A 16,159-nucleotide genomic window follows, 5' to 3' on the forward strand; every position below is an offset into this window, starting at 1 on the left:
AATCCTACGAAAAACACAAGGCGATAGGAACACCTGTTCTTATTTCAGTTGCAGCACATGCGTGATAAGGAGCAGCGTTCGAACCAGGAGCTCCAGCGATTAAGACACCACTTGCTCGAGATGGAAGAGTCATACACCAGAGAGGCATTGGGTGCTGAGGACCGAGAGACTGAGCTGAGGAAGAAGGCTACTTTCTTGGAGGAAAAGTTGGCATCATCATCTTGTGCTGTGGAAAACGCCAGGTAGAAGTAATGTCTTTTTACTAAATAATAAATTCAAATGGCATAGATTCGGGCCGTGATTTGCTTCACAATGAATCACTAATCTTAGTTGTGGCATCGTGTGAAAGCACTGATTGGGGTGACTACATTCTTCTGAAGAGGTAGAGGATAAATCTTTCAGTCTGGCATTTTAAGCAGCTGCTCAGAGTTTGAGAAAGGAAAGAGGATAATTAATGTAACAACTTCAGACGTTGAAATCATGCTGATCAGAAGGATTCCAGGTTCAGTTCTTGCTGTATACTGAGTTAGCTGATCTTCGTCAGTGCACTAGTGAGCCACTACAGTTGACTGAGCCTAGGCTATGGTCCTGATCACCAAGCAAAAAAACTCCTGGCAGTGCACACATTTGGACAAATGAAGAAATAAAGATCTTTGCATTCATCATAGTGGCTGTCAGAAATGTCCCGCAGCATTTTTCATATGAGATGTTAAACCGATGCACCGTCTGCTCTCAGGTGGACGTGAATGATCCCATGGCATTATTTTGAAGAAGAGCAGGGGAGTTATCCCCGATGTCCTGGCCAATATTTATCCCTCAATCAACATCACGAAAACAAATTATTTGCTCATTATCACATTGCTGTTTGTGGGAGCTTGCTGTGCGCAAATTGGCTGCTGCACTTCCCACATTACAACAGTGACTATACTTCAAAAAGTACTTCATTGGCTGTAAAGTGCTTTGGGATGTCTTGAGGTTGTGAAAGGCTCGATATAAATGCAAATCTTTTCTTTATTTTGTAATTAAGTGTTTTCGTGTGCATTGACCAGCAATTTTGGAGATGTTGGTTGAGGAAGGAATGCAGGCCAAGACACAGGGAACTTCCTACTCTTCTTTGAATAGTACCATTGATCTTTAACATTTACTTGTACTAGCAGAATAAGCCTAATGGTTTGATTTTCATCCAAGGGATGCCTCCTCTGACAATGCAGCACTTCTTGTCCTGGCCAATATTTATCCCTCTATCATCATAACAAAAACAAATGATCTAGTCATTATCACATTGCTGTCTGTGGGAGCTGGCTGTGCGCAAATTAGCTGCTGGGTTTCCTGAATCACAACAGTGATTACATTCCAAAATAACTTTTTGGAGATGTCCGATGGTCGTGAAAGACGCAAGTCTGTTTTTCTTTCTTTGGTGTGTCAGCCTAGATTTATGTGCTCAAATCCTTGAGTTGGGCTTGAACAAGCTCCTGACTCAGTGAATTTGCTCCCAATTAAACCAAGGTAATGCAATCCAAGGATTGGATTCCTCCAAGCGAAGAGGCACATTTACAAAGTTTATATAAAATTGCGAAGGATGTGTGCATTCATTCTGCACATCTGCAGGAACCTGAATAGAATTAATAGAAGCACTGTTGACTTAGTGAATAAGTAACCTCAGTGTTATACTGAAGTGTTAGCATCGATCAGGCTGGTTGCTTATGAAAAATTAGTTGCCTGTGGGATGTCTGCGACTTGATTTATGTTCTGTAACCCACGTGTGACTGAGGGTGCAATTGCTGTGTCGCTATAGGTGTAAATTCAGCTTCTCCACACATCAGTGCTTTCAAACCAGTTTCTGATGGCATAAATTATTTTCAAGGGTAATTGGGGATGGGCTTTGCCAGCGACTCCCACATCCCAGGAACGAATATTTTTTTTAAAGGCTCGAGCGTCATGCTTTTCTTCCCAACAGCCACCAAGCCAGTCTTCAAGTGGAGTCCTTGCAGGAACAACTTCAGACCATTGCAAAACAGCGAGACGAAACAGTGATGCAATTGCATGTGTCTCAAGAGCAAGTAAAGCAATACGCAATGTCACTGACCAACCTGCAGATGGTGATAGAGCAGTTTCAACAGGGTAAGTCTTTGTTTAAACTATGCAACTGTAGGGAGCGACTATATTTGGGGATGGATCTAATCATATGGAAGGAAAAAAAAGAAGTTTTACTTAAATCACGGGAATTAATTTAGCCAGGTTTCATTTCCCCTCTCCAATTTAATTATTTCCCCAAAGATCATATTATGCATCATAACATTCTCTGTCCAAACAAATAAGCAGGCAGCTTGCTTTTAGGCCTCCTGTTGTATGCTTAAACTGAACACTAGGGGGCAGAGGTTGTATGTCCAGAGTGATTCTCCCAATATGCTTTTTCATTTCTTCCCGCACTCAAATTAAATAACCCTGACTCAGCACCTCCCACAATGGCTTTGCCACAATGTGGAATTGCTGTGTGAAGGATGCAGGTACAAACCTCTTTAGTATTACTCCATGGTGCAATGTCTTGGCGTGCTATAGTACACCCATCTAAACCAAGTAAGTTTATATGTAGAATAATCCATAACCACTGATTTAGATGCCTTGTTCATCCCCTCAGTGGTGTCAATTCAGTGTTCGAGGTACAGTGGCAAAATTCAACCCATGTCCTGACTTCTGGGTAATATGCATCATGAATTATAACATTAACTGTGGAATCAGAGCTGAAAAGCATTTGTTTCTGCACATTTGGAAAACCAAAAAGTTTTCCAAAAGGGAATACTTTTTATTAATATTTCAGAAAGTGGCCTGTACAGCCAACATCCAGCTCTGTAGTTGGAATGGGTTATTAGGTAGCGTGGTTGAAGCCAGAACACAAGACTCATTTAAGCCACAGCTAGATGCAATAACAGAAAAAAAAGTAGATTTGTCATTTTGGAAGGATGAGATCAAATAGCCAAAGGGGCCACCTTCAGCCCAAACTGCCGTGATGAACTGTACCGCAGCAGGTAAATGGAGTTAGGAAAGAAACTGGAAGAGGACAAATAGTATTGAGAAAGCAAACTAAGAAATAAAAATATCTACAAATCAAATAACACTTCAAAATAATTTTACATCAAGCTTTAAATCTGATAGTTATATGGAAGTGACGAATAAGTAAAAGTCTTAACTTGAGATTTGTTTTAAAAATGTTGTAATATAGCATTTCAGAATATTCTGTTTGTGATGCCTTTTTTAAAAAAAAAATTAAAAATGATCAAGTCCCATGTCAAGTAGGAATGCTGCAGGAATGACTAGACTGTTCAGTCAGTCCATCCAGTCTTACTTAGCTTCTCACTGCAGACTTGGTCAGACCGTTTTCATCGCTCTTCCTGCTTTGGTGCCAAGTCCGTATCCCTTTAGACCATGTAGGAATTTGCCCATGTCCTTTTTTTTAAAGTTTTGAGTAGAATCTGTTTATTGTAATAGCACGTTAGAGATCCTACATCGGGTATAGATACTTCTAGTTTTGTGTGATCCTCGCATAGTTGTTTAAGTGGTTGATAGAGTCCATTTGATCCTGAAAGTAATAAGTGGGATGAATTGGCCCTCACAAATTAACTTTTTTTCCCGCCCCCAAGTTGCTTGGTTAACCATGTAAGAAGATTTTAAAAGACCAATGTCATGGACATTCAAAGCTGAAGGCATATCTTAACAATAAGCAAGATGGCTGGGGACTATAGTGAGTTAACACACTTTCCTCTCCGCTATGGGAGCTGGGTTTGAATCCAGAGCAGATAAATTGAAGTAAAGTTGTCCTTTCGACAGCTGTCAATGAAATGAGTGAGCCATCTCGACTCTTTGTTTGGCAGGGATGGACCCTCAGCATAAAATTGCACACTGTATAGCATTGATTGGCACCAAATGGCCGTCTCTTCCACAGAGACAAATTTACACTGGTGCATGAAGTGTGCGCTCTTGAGCTTGAGTAAGATATATTGTTAGGCAGTTGTAAAAGGAGCTTTTCTGGTTATACAATTGATGTCATTTCTCAGCATTAATATAACTCTCCTTGATGAGCATGCACAAAGTGGTAAGTATTTAGAACATGGTGGAATGAAATTGGAGCATGTAAGGAGATGATGAATTAAGAAACTGTCCCCATGCTAACTAGTTTCTGTAAACCAATAAAAGATTAATGGATTAGGATTAATGGGTACCCGAGTATTTCTATGAGGCAGTCATGTAATACCTTGTACGAACATCAGCGAATCATCATTCTTGTAACCTATAAGCCGAAATGGCATAAACAATCTAATCTTTACAAAACGTTCTATGATAAGATGCAAGCTTCCCCCCCCCCCCCCCCCCAATAGAAAATAGGTGCAGGAATAGGCCATTCGGCCCTTCTAGCCTGCACCACCATTCAATGAGTTCATGGCTGAACATTCAACTTCAGTACCCCATTCCTGCTTTCTCGCCACACCCCTTGATCCCCCTAGTAGTAAGGACCTCATCTAACTCCTTTTTGAATATATTTAGTGAATTGGCCTCAACAACTTTCTGTGGTAGAGAATTCCACAGGTTCGCCACTCTCTGGGTGAAGAAGTTCCTCCGCATCTCGGTCCTAAATGGCTTACCCCTTATCCTTAGACTGTGACCTCTGGTTCTGGACTTCCCCAACATTGGGAACATTCTTCCTGCATCTAACCTGTCTAACCCCGTCAGAATTTTAAATGTTTCTATGAGGTCCCCTCTCATTCTTCTGAACTCCAGTGAATACAAGCCCAGTTGATCCAGTCTTTCTTGATAGGTCAGTCCCGCCATCCCGGGAATCAGTCTGGTGAACCTTCGCTGCACTCCCTCAATAGCAAGAATGTCCTTCCTCAGGTTAGGAGACCAAAACTGTACACAATACTCCAGGTGTGGCCTCACCAATGCCCTGTACAACTGTAGCAACACCTCCCTGCCCCTGTACTCAAATCCCCTTGCTATGAAGGCCAACATGCCATTTGCTTTCTTAACCGCCTGCTGCACCTGCATGCCAACCTTCAATGACTGATGTACCACGACACACAAGTCTCTTTGCACCTCCCCTTTTCCTAATCTGTCACCATTCAGATAATAGTCTGTCTCTCTTTTTACCACCAAAGTGGATAACCTCACATTTATCCACATTATACTTCATCTGCCATGCATTTGCCCACTCACCTAACCTATCCAAGGCGCTCTGCAGCCTCACAGCATCCTCCTCGCAGCTCACACTGCCACCCAACTTAGTGTCATCCGCAAATTTGGAGATACTACATTTAATCCCCTCATCTAAATCATTAATGTACAGTGTAAACAGCTGGGGCCCCAGCACAGAACCTTGCGGTACCCCACTAGTCACTGCCTGCCATTCTGAAAAGTATCCATTTACTCCTACTCTTTGCTTCCTGTCTGACAACCAGTTCTCAATCCACGTCAGCACACTACCCCCAATCCCATGTGCTCTAACTTTGCACATCAATCTCTTGTGTGGGACCTTGTCGAACGCCTTCTGAAAGTCCAAATATACCACATCAACTGGTTCTCCCTTGTCCACTCTACTGGAAACATCCTCAAAAAATTCCAGAAGATTTGTCAAGCATGATTTCCCTTTCACAAATCCATGCTGACTTGGACCTATCATGTCACCGCTTTCCAAATGCACTGCTATGACATCCTTAATAATTGATTCCATCATTTTATCCACTACCGATGTCAGGCTGACCGGTCTATAATTCCCTGTTTTCTCTCTCCCTCCTTTTTTAAAAAGTGGGGTTACATTGGCTACCCTCCACTCCATAGGAACTGATCCAGAGTCAATGGAATGTTGGAAAATGACTGTCAATGCATCCACTATTTCCAAGGCCACCTCCTTAAGTACTCTGGGATGCAGTCCATCAGGCCCTGGGGATTTATCGGCCTTCAATCCCATCAATTTCCCCAACACAATTTCCCGGCTAATAAGGATTTCCCTCAGTTCCTCCTCCTTACTAGACCCCCCGACCCCTTTTATAACCGGAAGGTTGTTTGTGTCCTCCTTTGTGAATACCGAACCAAAGTACTTGTTCAATTGGTCCGCCATTTCTTTGTTCCCCGTTATGACTTCCCCTGATTCTGACTGCAGGGGACCTACGTTTGTTTTTACTAACCTTTTTCTCTTTACATATCTATAGAAAGTTTTGCAATCCGTCTTAATGTTCCCTGCAAGCTTCTTCTCATACTCCATTTTCCCTGCCCTAATCAAACCCTTTGTCCTCCTCTGCTGAGTTCTAAATTTCTCCCAGTCCCCAGGTTCGCTGCTATTTCTGGCCAATTTGTATGCCACTTCCTTGGCTTTAATACTATCCCTGATTTCCCTTGATAGCCACGGTTGAGCCACCTTCCCTTTTTTATTTTTATGCCAGACAGGAATGTACAATTGTTGTAGTTCATCCATGCGGTCTCTAAATGTCTGCCATTGCCCATCCACAGTCAACCCCTTAAGTATCATTCGCCAATCCATCCCAGCCAATTCACGCCTCATACCTTCAAAGTTAGCCTTCTTTAAGTTCTGGACCATGGTCTCTGAATTAACTGTTTCATTCTCCATCCTAATGCAGAATTCCACCATATTATGGTCACTCTTCCCCAAGGGGCCTCGCACAACGAGATTGCTAATTAATCTCCTCTCATTACATAACACCCAGTCTAAGATGGCCTCCCCCCTAGTTGGTTCCTCGACATATTGGTCTAAAAAACCATCCCTTATGCACTCCAGGAAATCCTCCTCCACCGTATTGTTTCCAGTTTGGTTAGCCCAATCTATGTGCATATTAAAGTCACCCATTATAACTGCTGCACCTTTATTGCATGCACCCCTAATTTCCTGTTTGATGCCCTCCCGAACATCACTACTACTGTTTGGCGGTCTGTACACAACTCCCACTAATGTTTTTTGCCCTTTGGTGTTCTGTAGCTCTACCCATATAGATTCCACATCATCCAAGCTAATGTCCTTCCTAACTATTGCCTTAATCTCCTCCTTAACCAGCAATGCTACCCCACCTCCTTTTCCTTTTATTCTATCCTTCCTGAATGTTGAATACCCCTGGATGTTGAGTTCCCAGCCCTGATCATCCTGGAGCCACGTCTCCGTAATCCCAATCACATCATATTTGTTAATATCTATTTGCACAGTTAATTCATCCACCTTATTGCGGATACTCCTTGCATTAAGACACAAAGCCTTTAGGCTTGTTTTTTTAACACCCTCTGTCCTTTTAGAATTTTGCTGTACAATGGTCCTTTTTGTTCTTTGCCTTGTGTTTCTCTGCCCTCCACTTTTCCTCATCTCCTTTCTGTCTTTTGCTTTTGCCTCCTTTTTGTTTCCCTCTATCTCCCTGCATTGGTTCCCATCCCCCTGCCATATTAGTTTAACTCCTCCCCAACAGCACTAGCAAACACTCCCCCGAGGACATTGGTTCCAATTCTGCCCAGGTGCAGACCATCCGGTTTGTACTGGTCCCACCTCCCCCAGAACCGGTTCCAATGCCCCAGGAATTTGAATCCCTCCCTGCTGCACCATTGCTCAAGCCACGTATTCATCTGAGCTATCCTGCGATTCCTACTCTGACTAGCACGTGGCACTGGTAGCAATCCCGAGATTACTACTTTTGAGGTCCTACTTTTTAATTTAGCTCCTTAAATTCATTTCGTAGGACCCTCATCCCTTTTTTCACCTATGTCGTTGGTACCAACGTGCACCACGACAACTGGCTGTTCTCCCTCCCTTTTTAGAATATCCTGCACCCGCTCCGAGACATCCTTGACCCTTGCACCAGGGAGGCAACATATCATCCTGGAGTCTCGGTTGCCGCCGCAGAAACGCCTATCTATTCCCCTTACAATTGAATCCCCTATCACTATCGCTCCCCCACTCTTTTTCCTGCCTTCCTGTGCAACAGAGCCAGCCATGGTGCCATGAACTTGGCTGCTGCTGCCCTCTCCTGATGAGTCATCCCCCTCAACAGTACTCAAAGCAGTGTATCTGTTTTGCAGTGGGATGACCACAGGGGACCCCTGCACTACCTTCCTTGCACTACTCTTCCTGCTGGTCTTCCATTTCCTCGCTGGCTGTGGACCCTTCTCCTGCGGTAAGACCAACTCGCTCCACGTGCTACTCACGTCATTCTCAGCATCGTGGATGCTCCAGAGTGAATCCACCCTCAGCTCCAACTCCGCAACGCGGACCGTCAGGAGCCGGAGGTGGATACACTTCCCGCACATGTAGTCGTCGGGGACACTGGTGTTGTCCCTGAGTTCCCACATGGTACAGGAGGAGCATATCACGTGACCGAGCTATCCTGCCATGACTTAACCCTTAGATATACTTAAATTGGCGACAACAATGTTAAAAGTTACTGACTAATAAAGAAAAAGAAAAACTACTCACCAATCAGCAGCCAATCACTTGCCATGTATTTTTTCCTTCCAATTTTGTCCCCCGTTCTCTTAAGGCACCACGGGTTAGTACCTTTGTATGAGTTCACGGGTTTTGGTTGCCCGCCAGTTCCTCATCCAGGTGGAATTTCTCAATGTGAGAGTGCCAAAATGCTTTAGGAGCACAAGGATTATCAGAGCTGAGCCTGATTCAGTCCTTGGCAGATAAAGTTGTTTGATGGACAGGAGCCAATGAGGGTTGATGGGTGTTGCTTGGATTGGAGAATAGTTGTAAGTGTTGTACTCCAGGGATCAGTGTTGGATCCTCTTTAGTTCTCGATTTTATAGACGATTGGGACTTGGGCATCGGGAGCACAATCTCAGAATTTGCTGATGGCACAAAAGTCGGGGGTTTGGGAAACCGGGTGATGGAGTGTAAAAGACATCGGTTAGTGGAATGGGCAGTTGAAATCCCTCGAGGGGCCCCTCAAGTTCCGGATTTAGGCATGCAGTGCGCATGCGCTAAAACCCGAAATTTGCGATCTGTCAAGAATCCTCTTGACCGATCGTACGAATCTGAAAGAAAAGAGCATTTGCAGGCAGAGAGTTGAGCTATTTTACCAGCGTAAGAGTTTTTAATAAAAATGTTATATTTATACATTAAATAAGGTAAGTTTATTTTTAGCCCTGTTTAAAAAAAAAAAAAACATTTTCCCCCAAAATTTAATTTTTGTTTAAAATATTGAATTAAATAGCAATTCAATTAATTTAAAATTTAATTTTTAAAATTTATTTATTTCATGTGTTTGTGTATTTTTTAAAGTGATTCCCATTCATGCTTATGGCGGGTTCCATACAAACTGAACTCCCCATAAGTATGAATGGGGATTTCCTTGTTTTATCGGTTGGGCAAGCCCAGGTGATCCCAGGGGCGCTTGCGAACTGCATGCGCCCCTGGGATATGTGTGCCTCTCCCCGTGCGTACCCGGAGAGGCACAGGAGTGCGAATCTACGAACCTCCTGGACCAACAGGTAAATTCGTAGATTTTCTGCGAGTCGGAGGTATCTGCCCTGCGGGAAGCCTCTGACTGCAATTTCTATGCCAATATAGCTAAGTGTGAGGTCATACATTTTGAGAGGAAAGACGTTGAATGGTGTAGACGAACAGCAAGATTTGGGACATAAAATCATAAAAATGTATGGATTGCTCAACCATGGTGAAAGCTAATAGCATTTTGGGTTTTCGAAATGGGCGCAAAGAATAAATGACATTGTACAAAACATTGCTTGGGGCACAGTTAGAGAACTCTGTACAGTTTGAGACCCCCATTATAAAAAGGGCCATAAAACCATAGAGAGCATACGGCAGAGACTCACTGGGTTGGGCAGTCAATGTCGAGGAGACATCAATTTAAAATTAGCACTGCATGCGAGAAGAGAAGGCTGGAGAAGTTTTTTTATACAGAGGGTTGTTGGAGTACACAGAAGATGGCTGAGGCAAAGACTTTAGCATCTTGTAAGGGAAAATTGGATAAATACATGAAGCGGAGGGAAATACTGGGCTATGGGGAGAGAGCAGGAGAGTGGGATTAGTTTTGGATTGCTCTAACAAAGAGCCGGTACAGACTTGATGGGCTGAATGGCCTCCATCTGTGCTGTAAACTTTTACGGTTCTGTGCATTTTCCAGTGTGGATCACTGCAAACAGTAACCTCAGCTTTTTTTTCCACTTTGCCCCCAGTCATTAGTCTATGGGATATTGAGGCCAAATGTAGCACCTCCACTATCCTCCTGGTTGGGATTATTTAGTTGAATGCAAAGTATTCAAGACCCCATGTAAGGGTTGAATCTTTGAACTTGCTGCTCTGTAAGGCATGGCTCAGTACCATATTAGACAGTGCATCTACTCTCACCTTGCAAGACCCCATGATGCCTAATGCCTACAGTTTAACATGTTGTAACGATGTCGTGATGGGCACTTCATGTTGTAGAATTGTGTTGTAGTTTTACAGCTCATTTAGCTCCTCCATTTATCTAAAATTGTAAGTGCAATCTCTGATTTACTGCGCAATTACTTTTTATTTGTCTGTTGGATCTTGCGTTACTAATCACAAAATCCTTTATATCTATAATTATGTATTTTATCACTGGTCATTAAAATATATGCTAGCAAAAGCATTTCACTAACCAATCGTATACACTTATTATGCTAAATCCTTGTATCTATTGATACCTTGTATGTTTTTAAACATTAATATTTAATTAAATGCTCAATAAATAAAAGGTGAAAACTCTACTTTTTAATGCTCCATCCAAACCTGTCTCTGATAATTAATGTGTCCAGTTCACAGATATGTGTCTTCATCTTCTCGGTTGCACAAAACCTCAACTATGCCATCAAAATGCTTGCTTCTTTGCACTGTTGATGAACTTCCTTGACTGTATTAAGTGGTGTTTTTTTGCCTCGAGAGGTTATTGTGAAATAATCAGTCATTAGTTGTGATTTTTCTTGCTGTCTGCTATGACAGCTCACTGTAGCTCATTAATTTTCTTGAAAATAGCAAGCACTAGATCTCTGATTCTATTACCAAGGTAGTAAATTCCAGGTTACTTATGTAGGCACACATTTCTCGCACTATGCTTTAATCAGCATGTGTATTTTCTGTGCCAATTTATGTGCTTGTGCAGAGGAGAAAGCGATGTATGCAACTGAATTGGAGAAATATCAGACGGATGTTGCAGAGTGGAAGAAGAAAGCATTAAGTCTTGAGAGAACAGTCACAGAATTAGAGGTAAGGAGAACATTTGCCATTTTTTTTTTTAACCAGGTGCAAGTATAACAATACATTATGCAGTGGATAATCTGTAATTCACCATAAAGAATAATCTGCAATTCTGTGAGCTCCTACATCAGTGATATCCTGTAGGGTTCTATATTACAGCTTGCATAGTGGGTCACAGTTATTTTTCTTTGTATTTAATAACTAGGTGTTTGACAGTAATTATTTTAGCCCTGGATTCAGTTCATGAACATGCACCATGTCATCTGAACCCTTGGATTGGATTAGTGCCCTGTAATCCACTGCAAAGCATCTTCTCTATCACTGGATTCTACTTTAGTGTCACTGATTTTTTTAAATGCAAGTACCGGTGCAGAGTCCCGAATCCGGAACCCTCGGGACCGAGGCCGTTCTGGATTTTGCGTTTTGCCGGATTTTGGAACGTCAGAAAGGGAGGGGTAGGGGGGAAGCGGTGGAGAGAGCGGTGCTCGTTGACGTGGAGATGTTTGGGCGGGGCCCCTCCGACGAGGACATGATCGGGCGGGGCCCCACAGCCATGGAGGAGTTCCTTGCCTGGCCCGAGGTAGGTGGGGTCGGGCAGCCGAGGTAAAGGGGAGGGAAGGGGGTGCCGGGGCAAAGTCAGGTCAGGCCCTGCGAAGTCGTGGCGGGCGAAGTCGGGCTGGGGTCGGTTTGCCGAGGCGGGGGGGGGAGTCCAGATATTGGAACACTTTCCGGTTTACGGATCGTCTGGGTGTCCGGATTCTGGAACATTTTGGAGGTTGAACCTGTATTTGTTTTGGTTGCTGAAATTCTACCGAGAGTAGGTTGAGTTCAATAATGCCAATAGTGCTGTCGATAATCTTAATGTGCTAATTACACTTTCCTGTGAAAGCCGAGTTGATCATTCTAAGGGGTGCTTTAAACTTTTCTGTTCGATGTTCTTGAGTGGCCTAGCCAATGAGAAACTAGATTTTAAAAACATAACATAAAGAATAGGAGCAAGCGTAGGCCCTTCGGGTCTGCTCATGGCTGATCTGCCACCTCAACTCCAACTTCCTGTGCTATCCCCATATCCCTTGGTTCCCTTAGTATCCAAAAATCCATCGATCTCTATCTTGAATTTACTCAACGACTGAACATCCACAGCCCTCTGGGGGAGAGAATTCCAAAGATTCATAACTCTGAGTGAAGAAATTTCTCCTCATCTTAGTCCTAAATGGCCGACCCCTTATTCTGAGGCTGTGACTCCCCGTCAAGGGAAACATCCTCCCAGCTTCTACCCTGTCAAGCCCCTTAAGAATTTTATACATTTCAATGAGATTACCTCTCATTCTTCTAAACTCGAGGAAATTTAGGCCTAGTATACTCAATTTTTACTCATTTTGGGAGGTAGGGAGAGGAAAGCAAATGCAGGGACAAAACTGTTTCTTACATGGAATGTACAGCACCGAGAAACAGGTCATTTGGCCCAATTGGTCCGTTCCGGTGTTTATGCTCCACGCATTGTGATAAAAATAAGACCATGCAATGGAATTACCAAAGGGACCCAAACTAATAGCAATTAGAATGGAGAGACTCGTAGTTTCCAGCACAGATGCTGATGTTAGCACTAGTCGGCAGTCATTCTGTCTTTCACTTTTGTTTTATTCAGCTATCTATGCATTTTGTGGGAGGTGGGGAGGGAGAGAAAATCCTAGAATCTTAAAACAATGATTCTTGCCCTTAATGCAGAAATTGGTTGTTGCAGTCAAGCTGTAAGAATCTTGATGTCATGCTGTCTTTTGAAAGAAAAACACAACAGACATTTTGTACAAATTTGCCAAGGAGGAGTCATCAGGATTTGGGATAGAGGGTGGTAGTTAGCACTGTGAATTAATGATGTGCTGCTGCATGTCTTGGGTTTCTACCTGCTAAAGTGTACATGAACTTGCCATGAGCCAGATGGCATTTGGGGTCTGGAGATTACTGTTTGGTGTGTGTGAAACGATGGTCCCCAACAGCTGCAGCTGGGCCAGTAATCCCAGAAGTTGGGAGAATTGGTTTCTGTTTTTAAGGATGATAGCAGACTTTAGTTGGAGAGGCTATATTTTGGGGGGAATTGGGATCTTCGAAGAAAGGATTAGTTCTATTGTTAAGGATGTGCCAGAAGGGTTTGCTGCATTATAAGGTAGCTTCAGAGCTTTTCTTTTTCCAGGGGCAGTTGGGTTTCGTCTTCAGAAATCTATCTATCTCAGTATATTTCAACAACTTGTTGCTCTCTCTCGCTCTGTCCCCCCCCCCCCTCTCTTTGGCGCTCGCTCTCTCTCCTCCTCTCTGCCGCTCGCTCCCCCCTCCTCTCTGCCGCTCGCTCCCCCCTCCTCTCTGCCGCTCGCTCCCCCCTCCTCTCTGCCGCTCGCTCCCCCCTCCTCTCTGCCGCTCGCTCCCCCCTCCTCTCTGCCGCTCGCTCCCCCCTCCTCTCTGCCGCTCGCTCCCCCCTCCTCTCTGCCGCTCGCTCCCCCCTCCTCTCTGCCGCTCGCTCCCCCCTCCTCTCTGCCGCTCGCTCCCCCCTCCTCTCTGCCGCTCGCTCCCCCCTCCTCTCTGCCGCTCGCTCCCCCCTCCTCTCTGCCGCTCGCTCCCCCGCGCTCACTCTGTCCCCCCTCCCCTCTCTGCACCCCCCCCCCCCCTTCGCCCCTTCCCCATAAGGTACCTATCAGAAATGAATCTTGGACCATCTTGTGCAAAAGCAAAATATTGCAGATGCTGGAAATCTGATATAAAGACTGAAAATGCTGGAAATACTCAGCTGTTCAGCCGCACAGTCTGAGGAGAGAGGAATAAAGTTAACTTTTCTGATGAAAGGTCATTGACGTGAAACCTTCGCTCTGTTGCTCTCTCCACAGATGCTGCTTGACCTCCTGAGTATTTCCAGCTTTTTCTGTTTTTATATCTTGGAACATCTTAGTTCAGTTCCAAGCAGATGTGAGCGTTTAGCAATCAGAACTGTTTGCAGTTCAGCAAAAATAAATACTGATTTGTCAATACCAGTCAACCCATGAGGATGTTTACCATGGGAAATTAAAAAAAATGAATGCTGATGGCATTGGAACTGCTTTGCATTCATTGTTGGGAAGGGAAAAGGAAGCATCTGGTCTGCTTGATACTGAATATGGCTGCTTAAAAAGAATAGAAGTATGTCTGCAATCTAGTTTGCCGTAAGGATTAGATTGGATTGTTTAGGTGGATGTAGGAAAATGGCTTGCAGTGATATTGGAGCATGGTGGGTAAATGTGATTACAATTATTTGCTTCAGTGGAGGATAAAAACCAACATGTATTGGTTGGGCCAAATGCAAATGGCCTCTTTCTGTGTTGTAACTTCTGTACATCTTAGCCTGCTCGGTTTGGGGATCTGTGTGGTAATAATTGAGAAGTCGGACATTGGAATTTTGTTTGCCTTTATATTCCATACAATAGTGAATTTTAATTTGGGATCAGGTAGCTTTGTCTATCCAGACTTCAGTACAGCACCAATTCTCATCAAATCGGCGTTCATTAGAAATTATTCCTTTTTACCACCAGTATTTTACTATTGATTGCTAACTGCTTTCCTCCTGTTGCAGCAACATTTAAATGAAGCAAATGCTGCTCTCGATTCTGCATCAAGACTAACTGAACAGTTGGATCTTAAAGAGGAGCAGATGGATGATCTTAAAAAGCAAGGTAATTAATTGTTTTGCTGGTGTAAACTGATTTATTATAACAGATTTTGGTATTCTATATTTATCCCTTTAAACTCAATATTGGGCCAGATTTTCGGCAGGTTTGTGACCGGGTTTGACCCTCCGCGGTGAAAACTCGGTCGCAAAGCCCAGGCAGGATCCTCGGGTATCAGATTGCGGTGGCATTTCCAAGTACCGCAGGGGAGAGGTGCGCCGATGTGCAACGACAGGGATTGCGTTTGCGTCGGACTTTTGCCACTCTCCCGACCCGTGTGCCGCGCCCAGAATAGCAACAGGTCAAACCTGTGGGTGCAGCCTGCCAGCAGCGGTAAGTATGAAAACCTGCAAAAAAAAAAAAAGCTAAAGTTTTTATTTTTAAATTTTTTTTCAGTGATTCGATAGATAAGGGTCTTATAAATGTTTTTGGGAATTTTTTTGTTTTTATCTTTTTCCCCCCCTCCGAAGGCCTCTCTCTCAATGCTCCTGGCCCCGGACTAAAGTTGCCGAAACTCGCGGTTGGTACTGCGAATGCTTGTGCAATGCCTCCTTTACTGAGACGTAAAAGCTTAAAGTTTGGGCTAAAACGGTCGAGCAGCGAAAACGCTAAGTTTTACACGTCGCTCCCGTTTTTGCCGAAAAACCCCAAAAGCTGAAAATCCAGCCCGATCTTTGCAATTGAAAGAAATTGTAATGAGATATCTTAAAGAAAAAGTATCCATGTAAGATTTGAATGTTGATCTGGGCACAGAACTTATTTTGGAAGCATACGTGTCCCGTTCACGAACTTTACTGTAACCAAGTCATCAAATTAAAATATACGACATCTTGGCAATTAGTTGGAGAAATCTCAAAAATATGTATGGCAGTTTGTTCAAAGCACCAGAATTTCCTCTGATACCGCCATTTGATACTGTATTATGAAGGATAAACAAAGTGGCTCTCTGTTCACACAGCTGCTCAGAAGATGGTTGTTTGCAGTGTTCGCATTTGGTACTGCTGAGTCTTGATAAAATAAGTCCAAATGGTTCAGATTTGGCTTTGCCACTCATTGTTTTATATGTTGCAGTGGCACTTTTGCAGCGAAATGCCAAACCATATTCCTCTGCCCTTAGAGGGATTTGAGAAGCTCATTGAATGTATCTCATTTTACTTTTGTAGTCACCATTAAGCAGTGTACAGAAAGCTATGATAGAATGCGAGTTTGTGTCTTTGGAAACATCTCGTGTGGGGAGTATCAA

At 43.5% G+C, this 16,159-nt stretch overlaps 1 protein-coding gene across 1 annotated transcript in view; it reads left to right on the forward strand.

Annotated features, from left to right (window-relative positions):
* trip11 (thyroid hormone receptor interactor 11) overlaps nt 1–16,159 on the forward strand; it is a 127,488-nt gene that overhangs the window by 69,121 nt on the left and 42,208 nt on the right. Inside the window, exons 13-16 of the mRNA XM_070879571.1 lie at nt 49–242; nt 1,958–2,121; nt 11,133–11,236; nt 14,823–14,922. Of these exons, the coding sequence (XP_070735672.1) occupies nt 49–242; nt 1,958–2,121; nt 11,133–11,236; nt 14,823–14,922 (562 nt within the window). The remainder of the gene's footprint in view (nt 1–48; nt 243–1,957; nt 2,122–11,132; nt 11,237–14,822; nt 14,923–16,159) is intronic.

Source organism: Pristiophorus japonicus, chromosome 4 (assembly GCF_044704955.1).
Source record: "Pristiophorus japonicus isolate sPriJap1 chromosome 4, sPriJap1.hap1, whole genome shotgun sequence".
Taxonomy (NCBI): Eukaryota; Metazoa; Chordata; class Chondrichthyes; family Pristiophoridae; genus Pristiophorus; species Pristiophorus japonicus.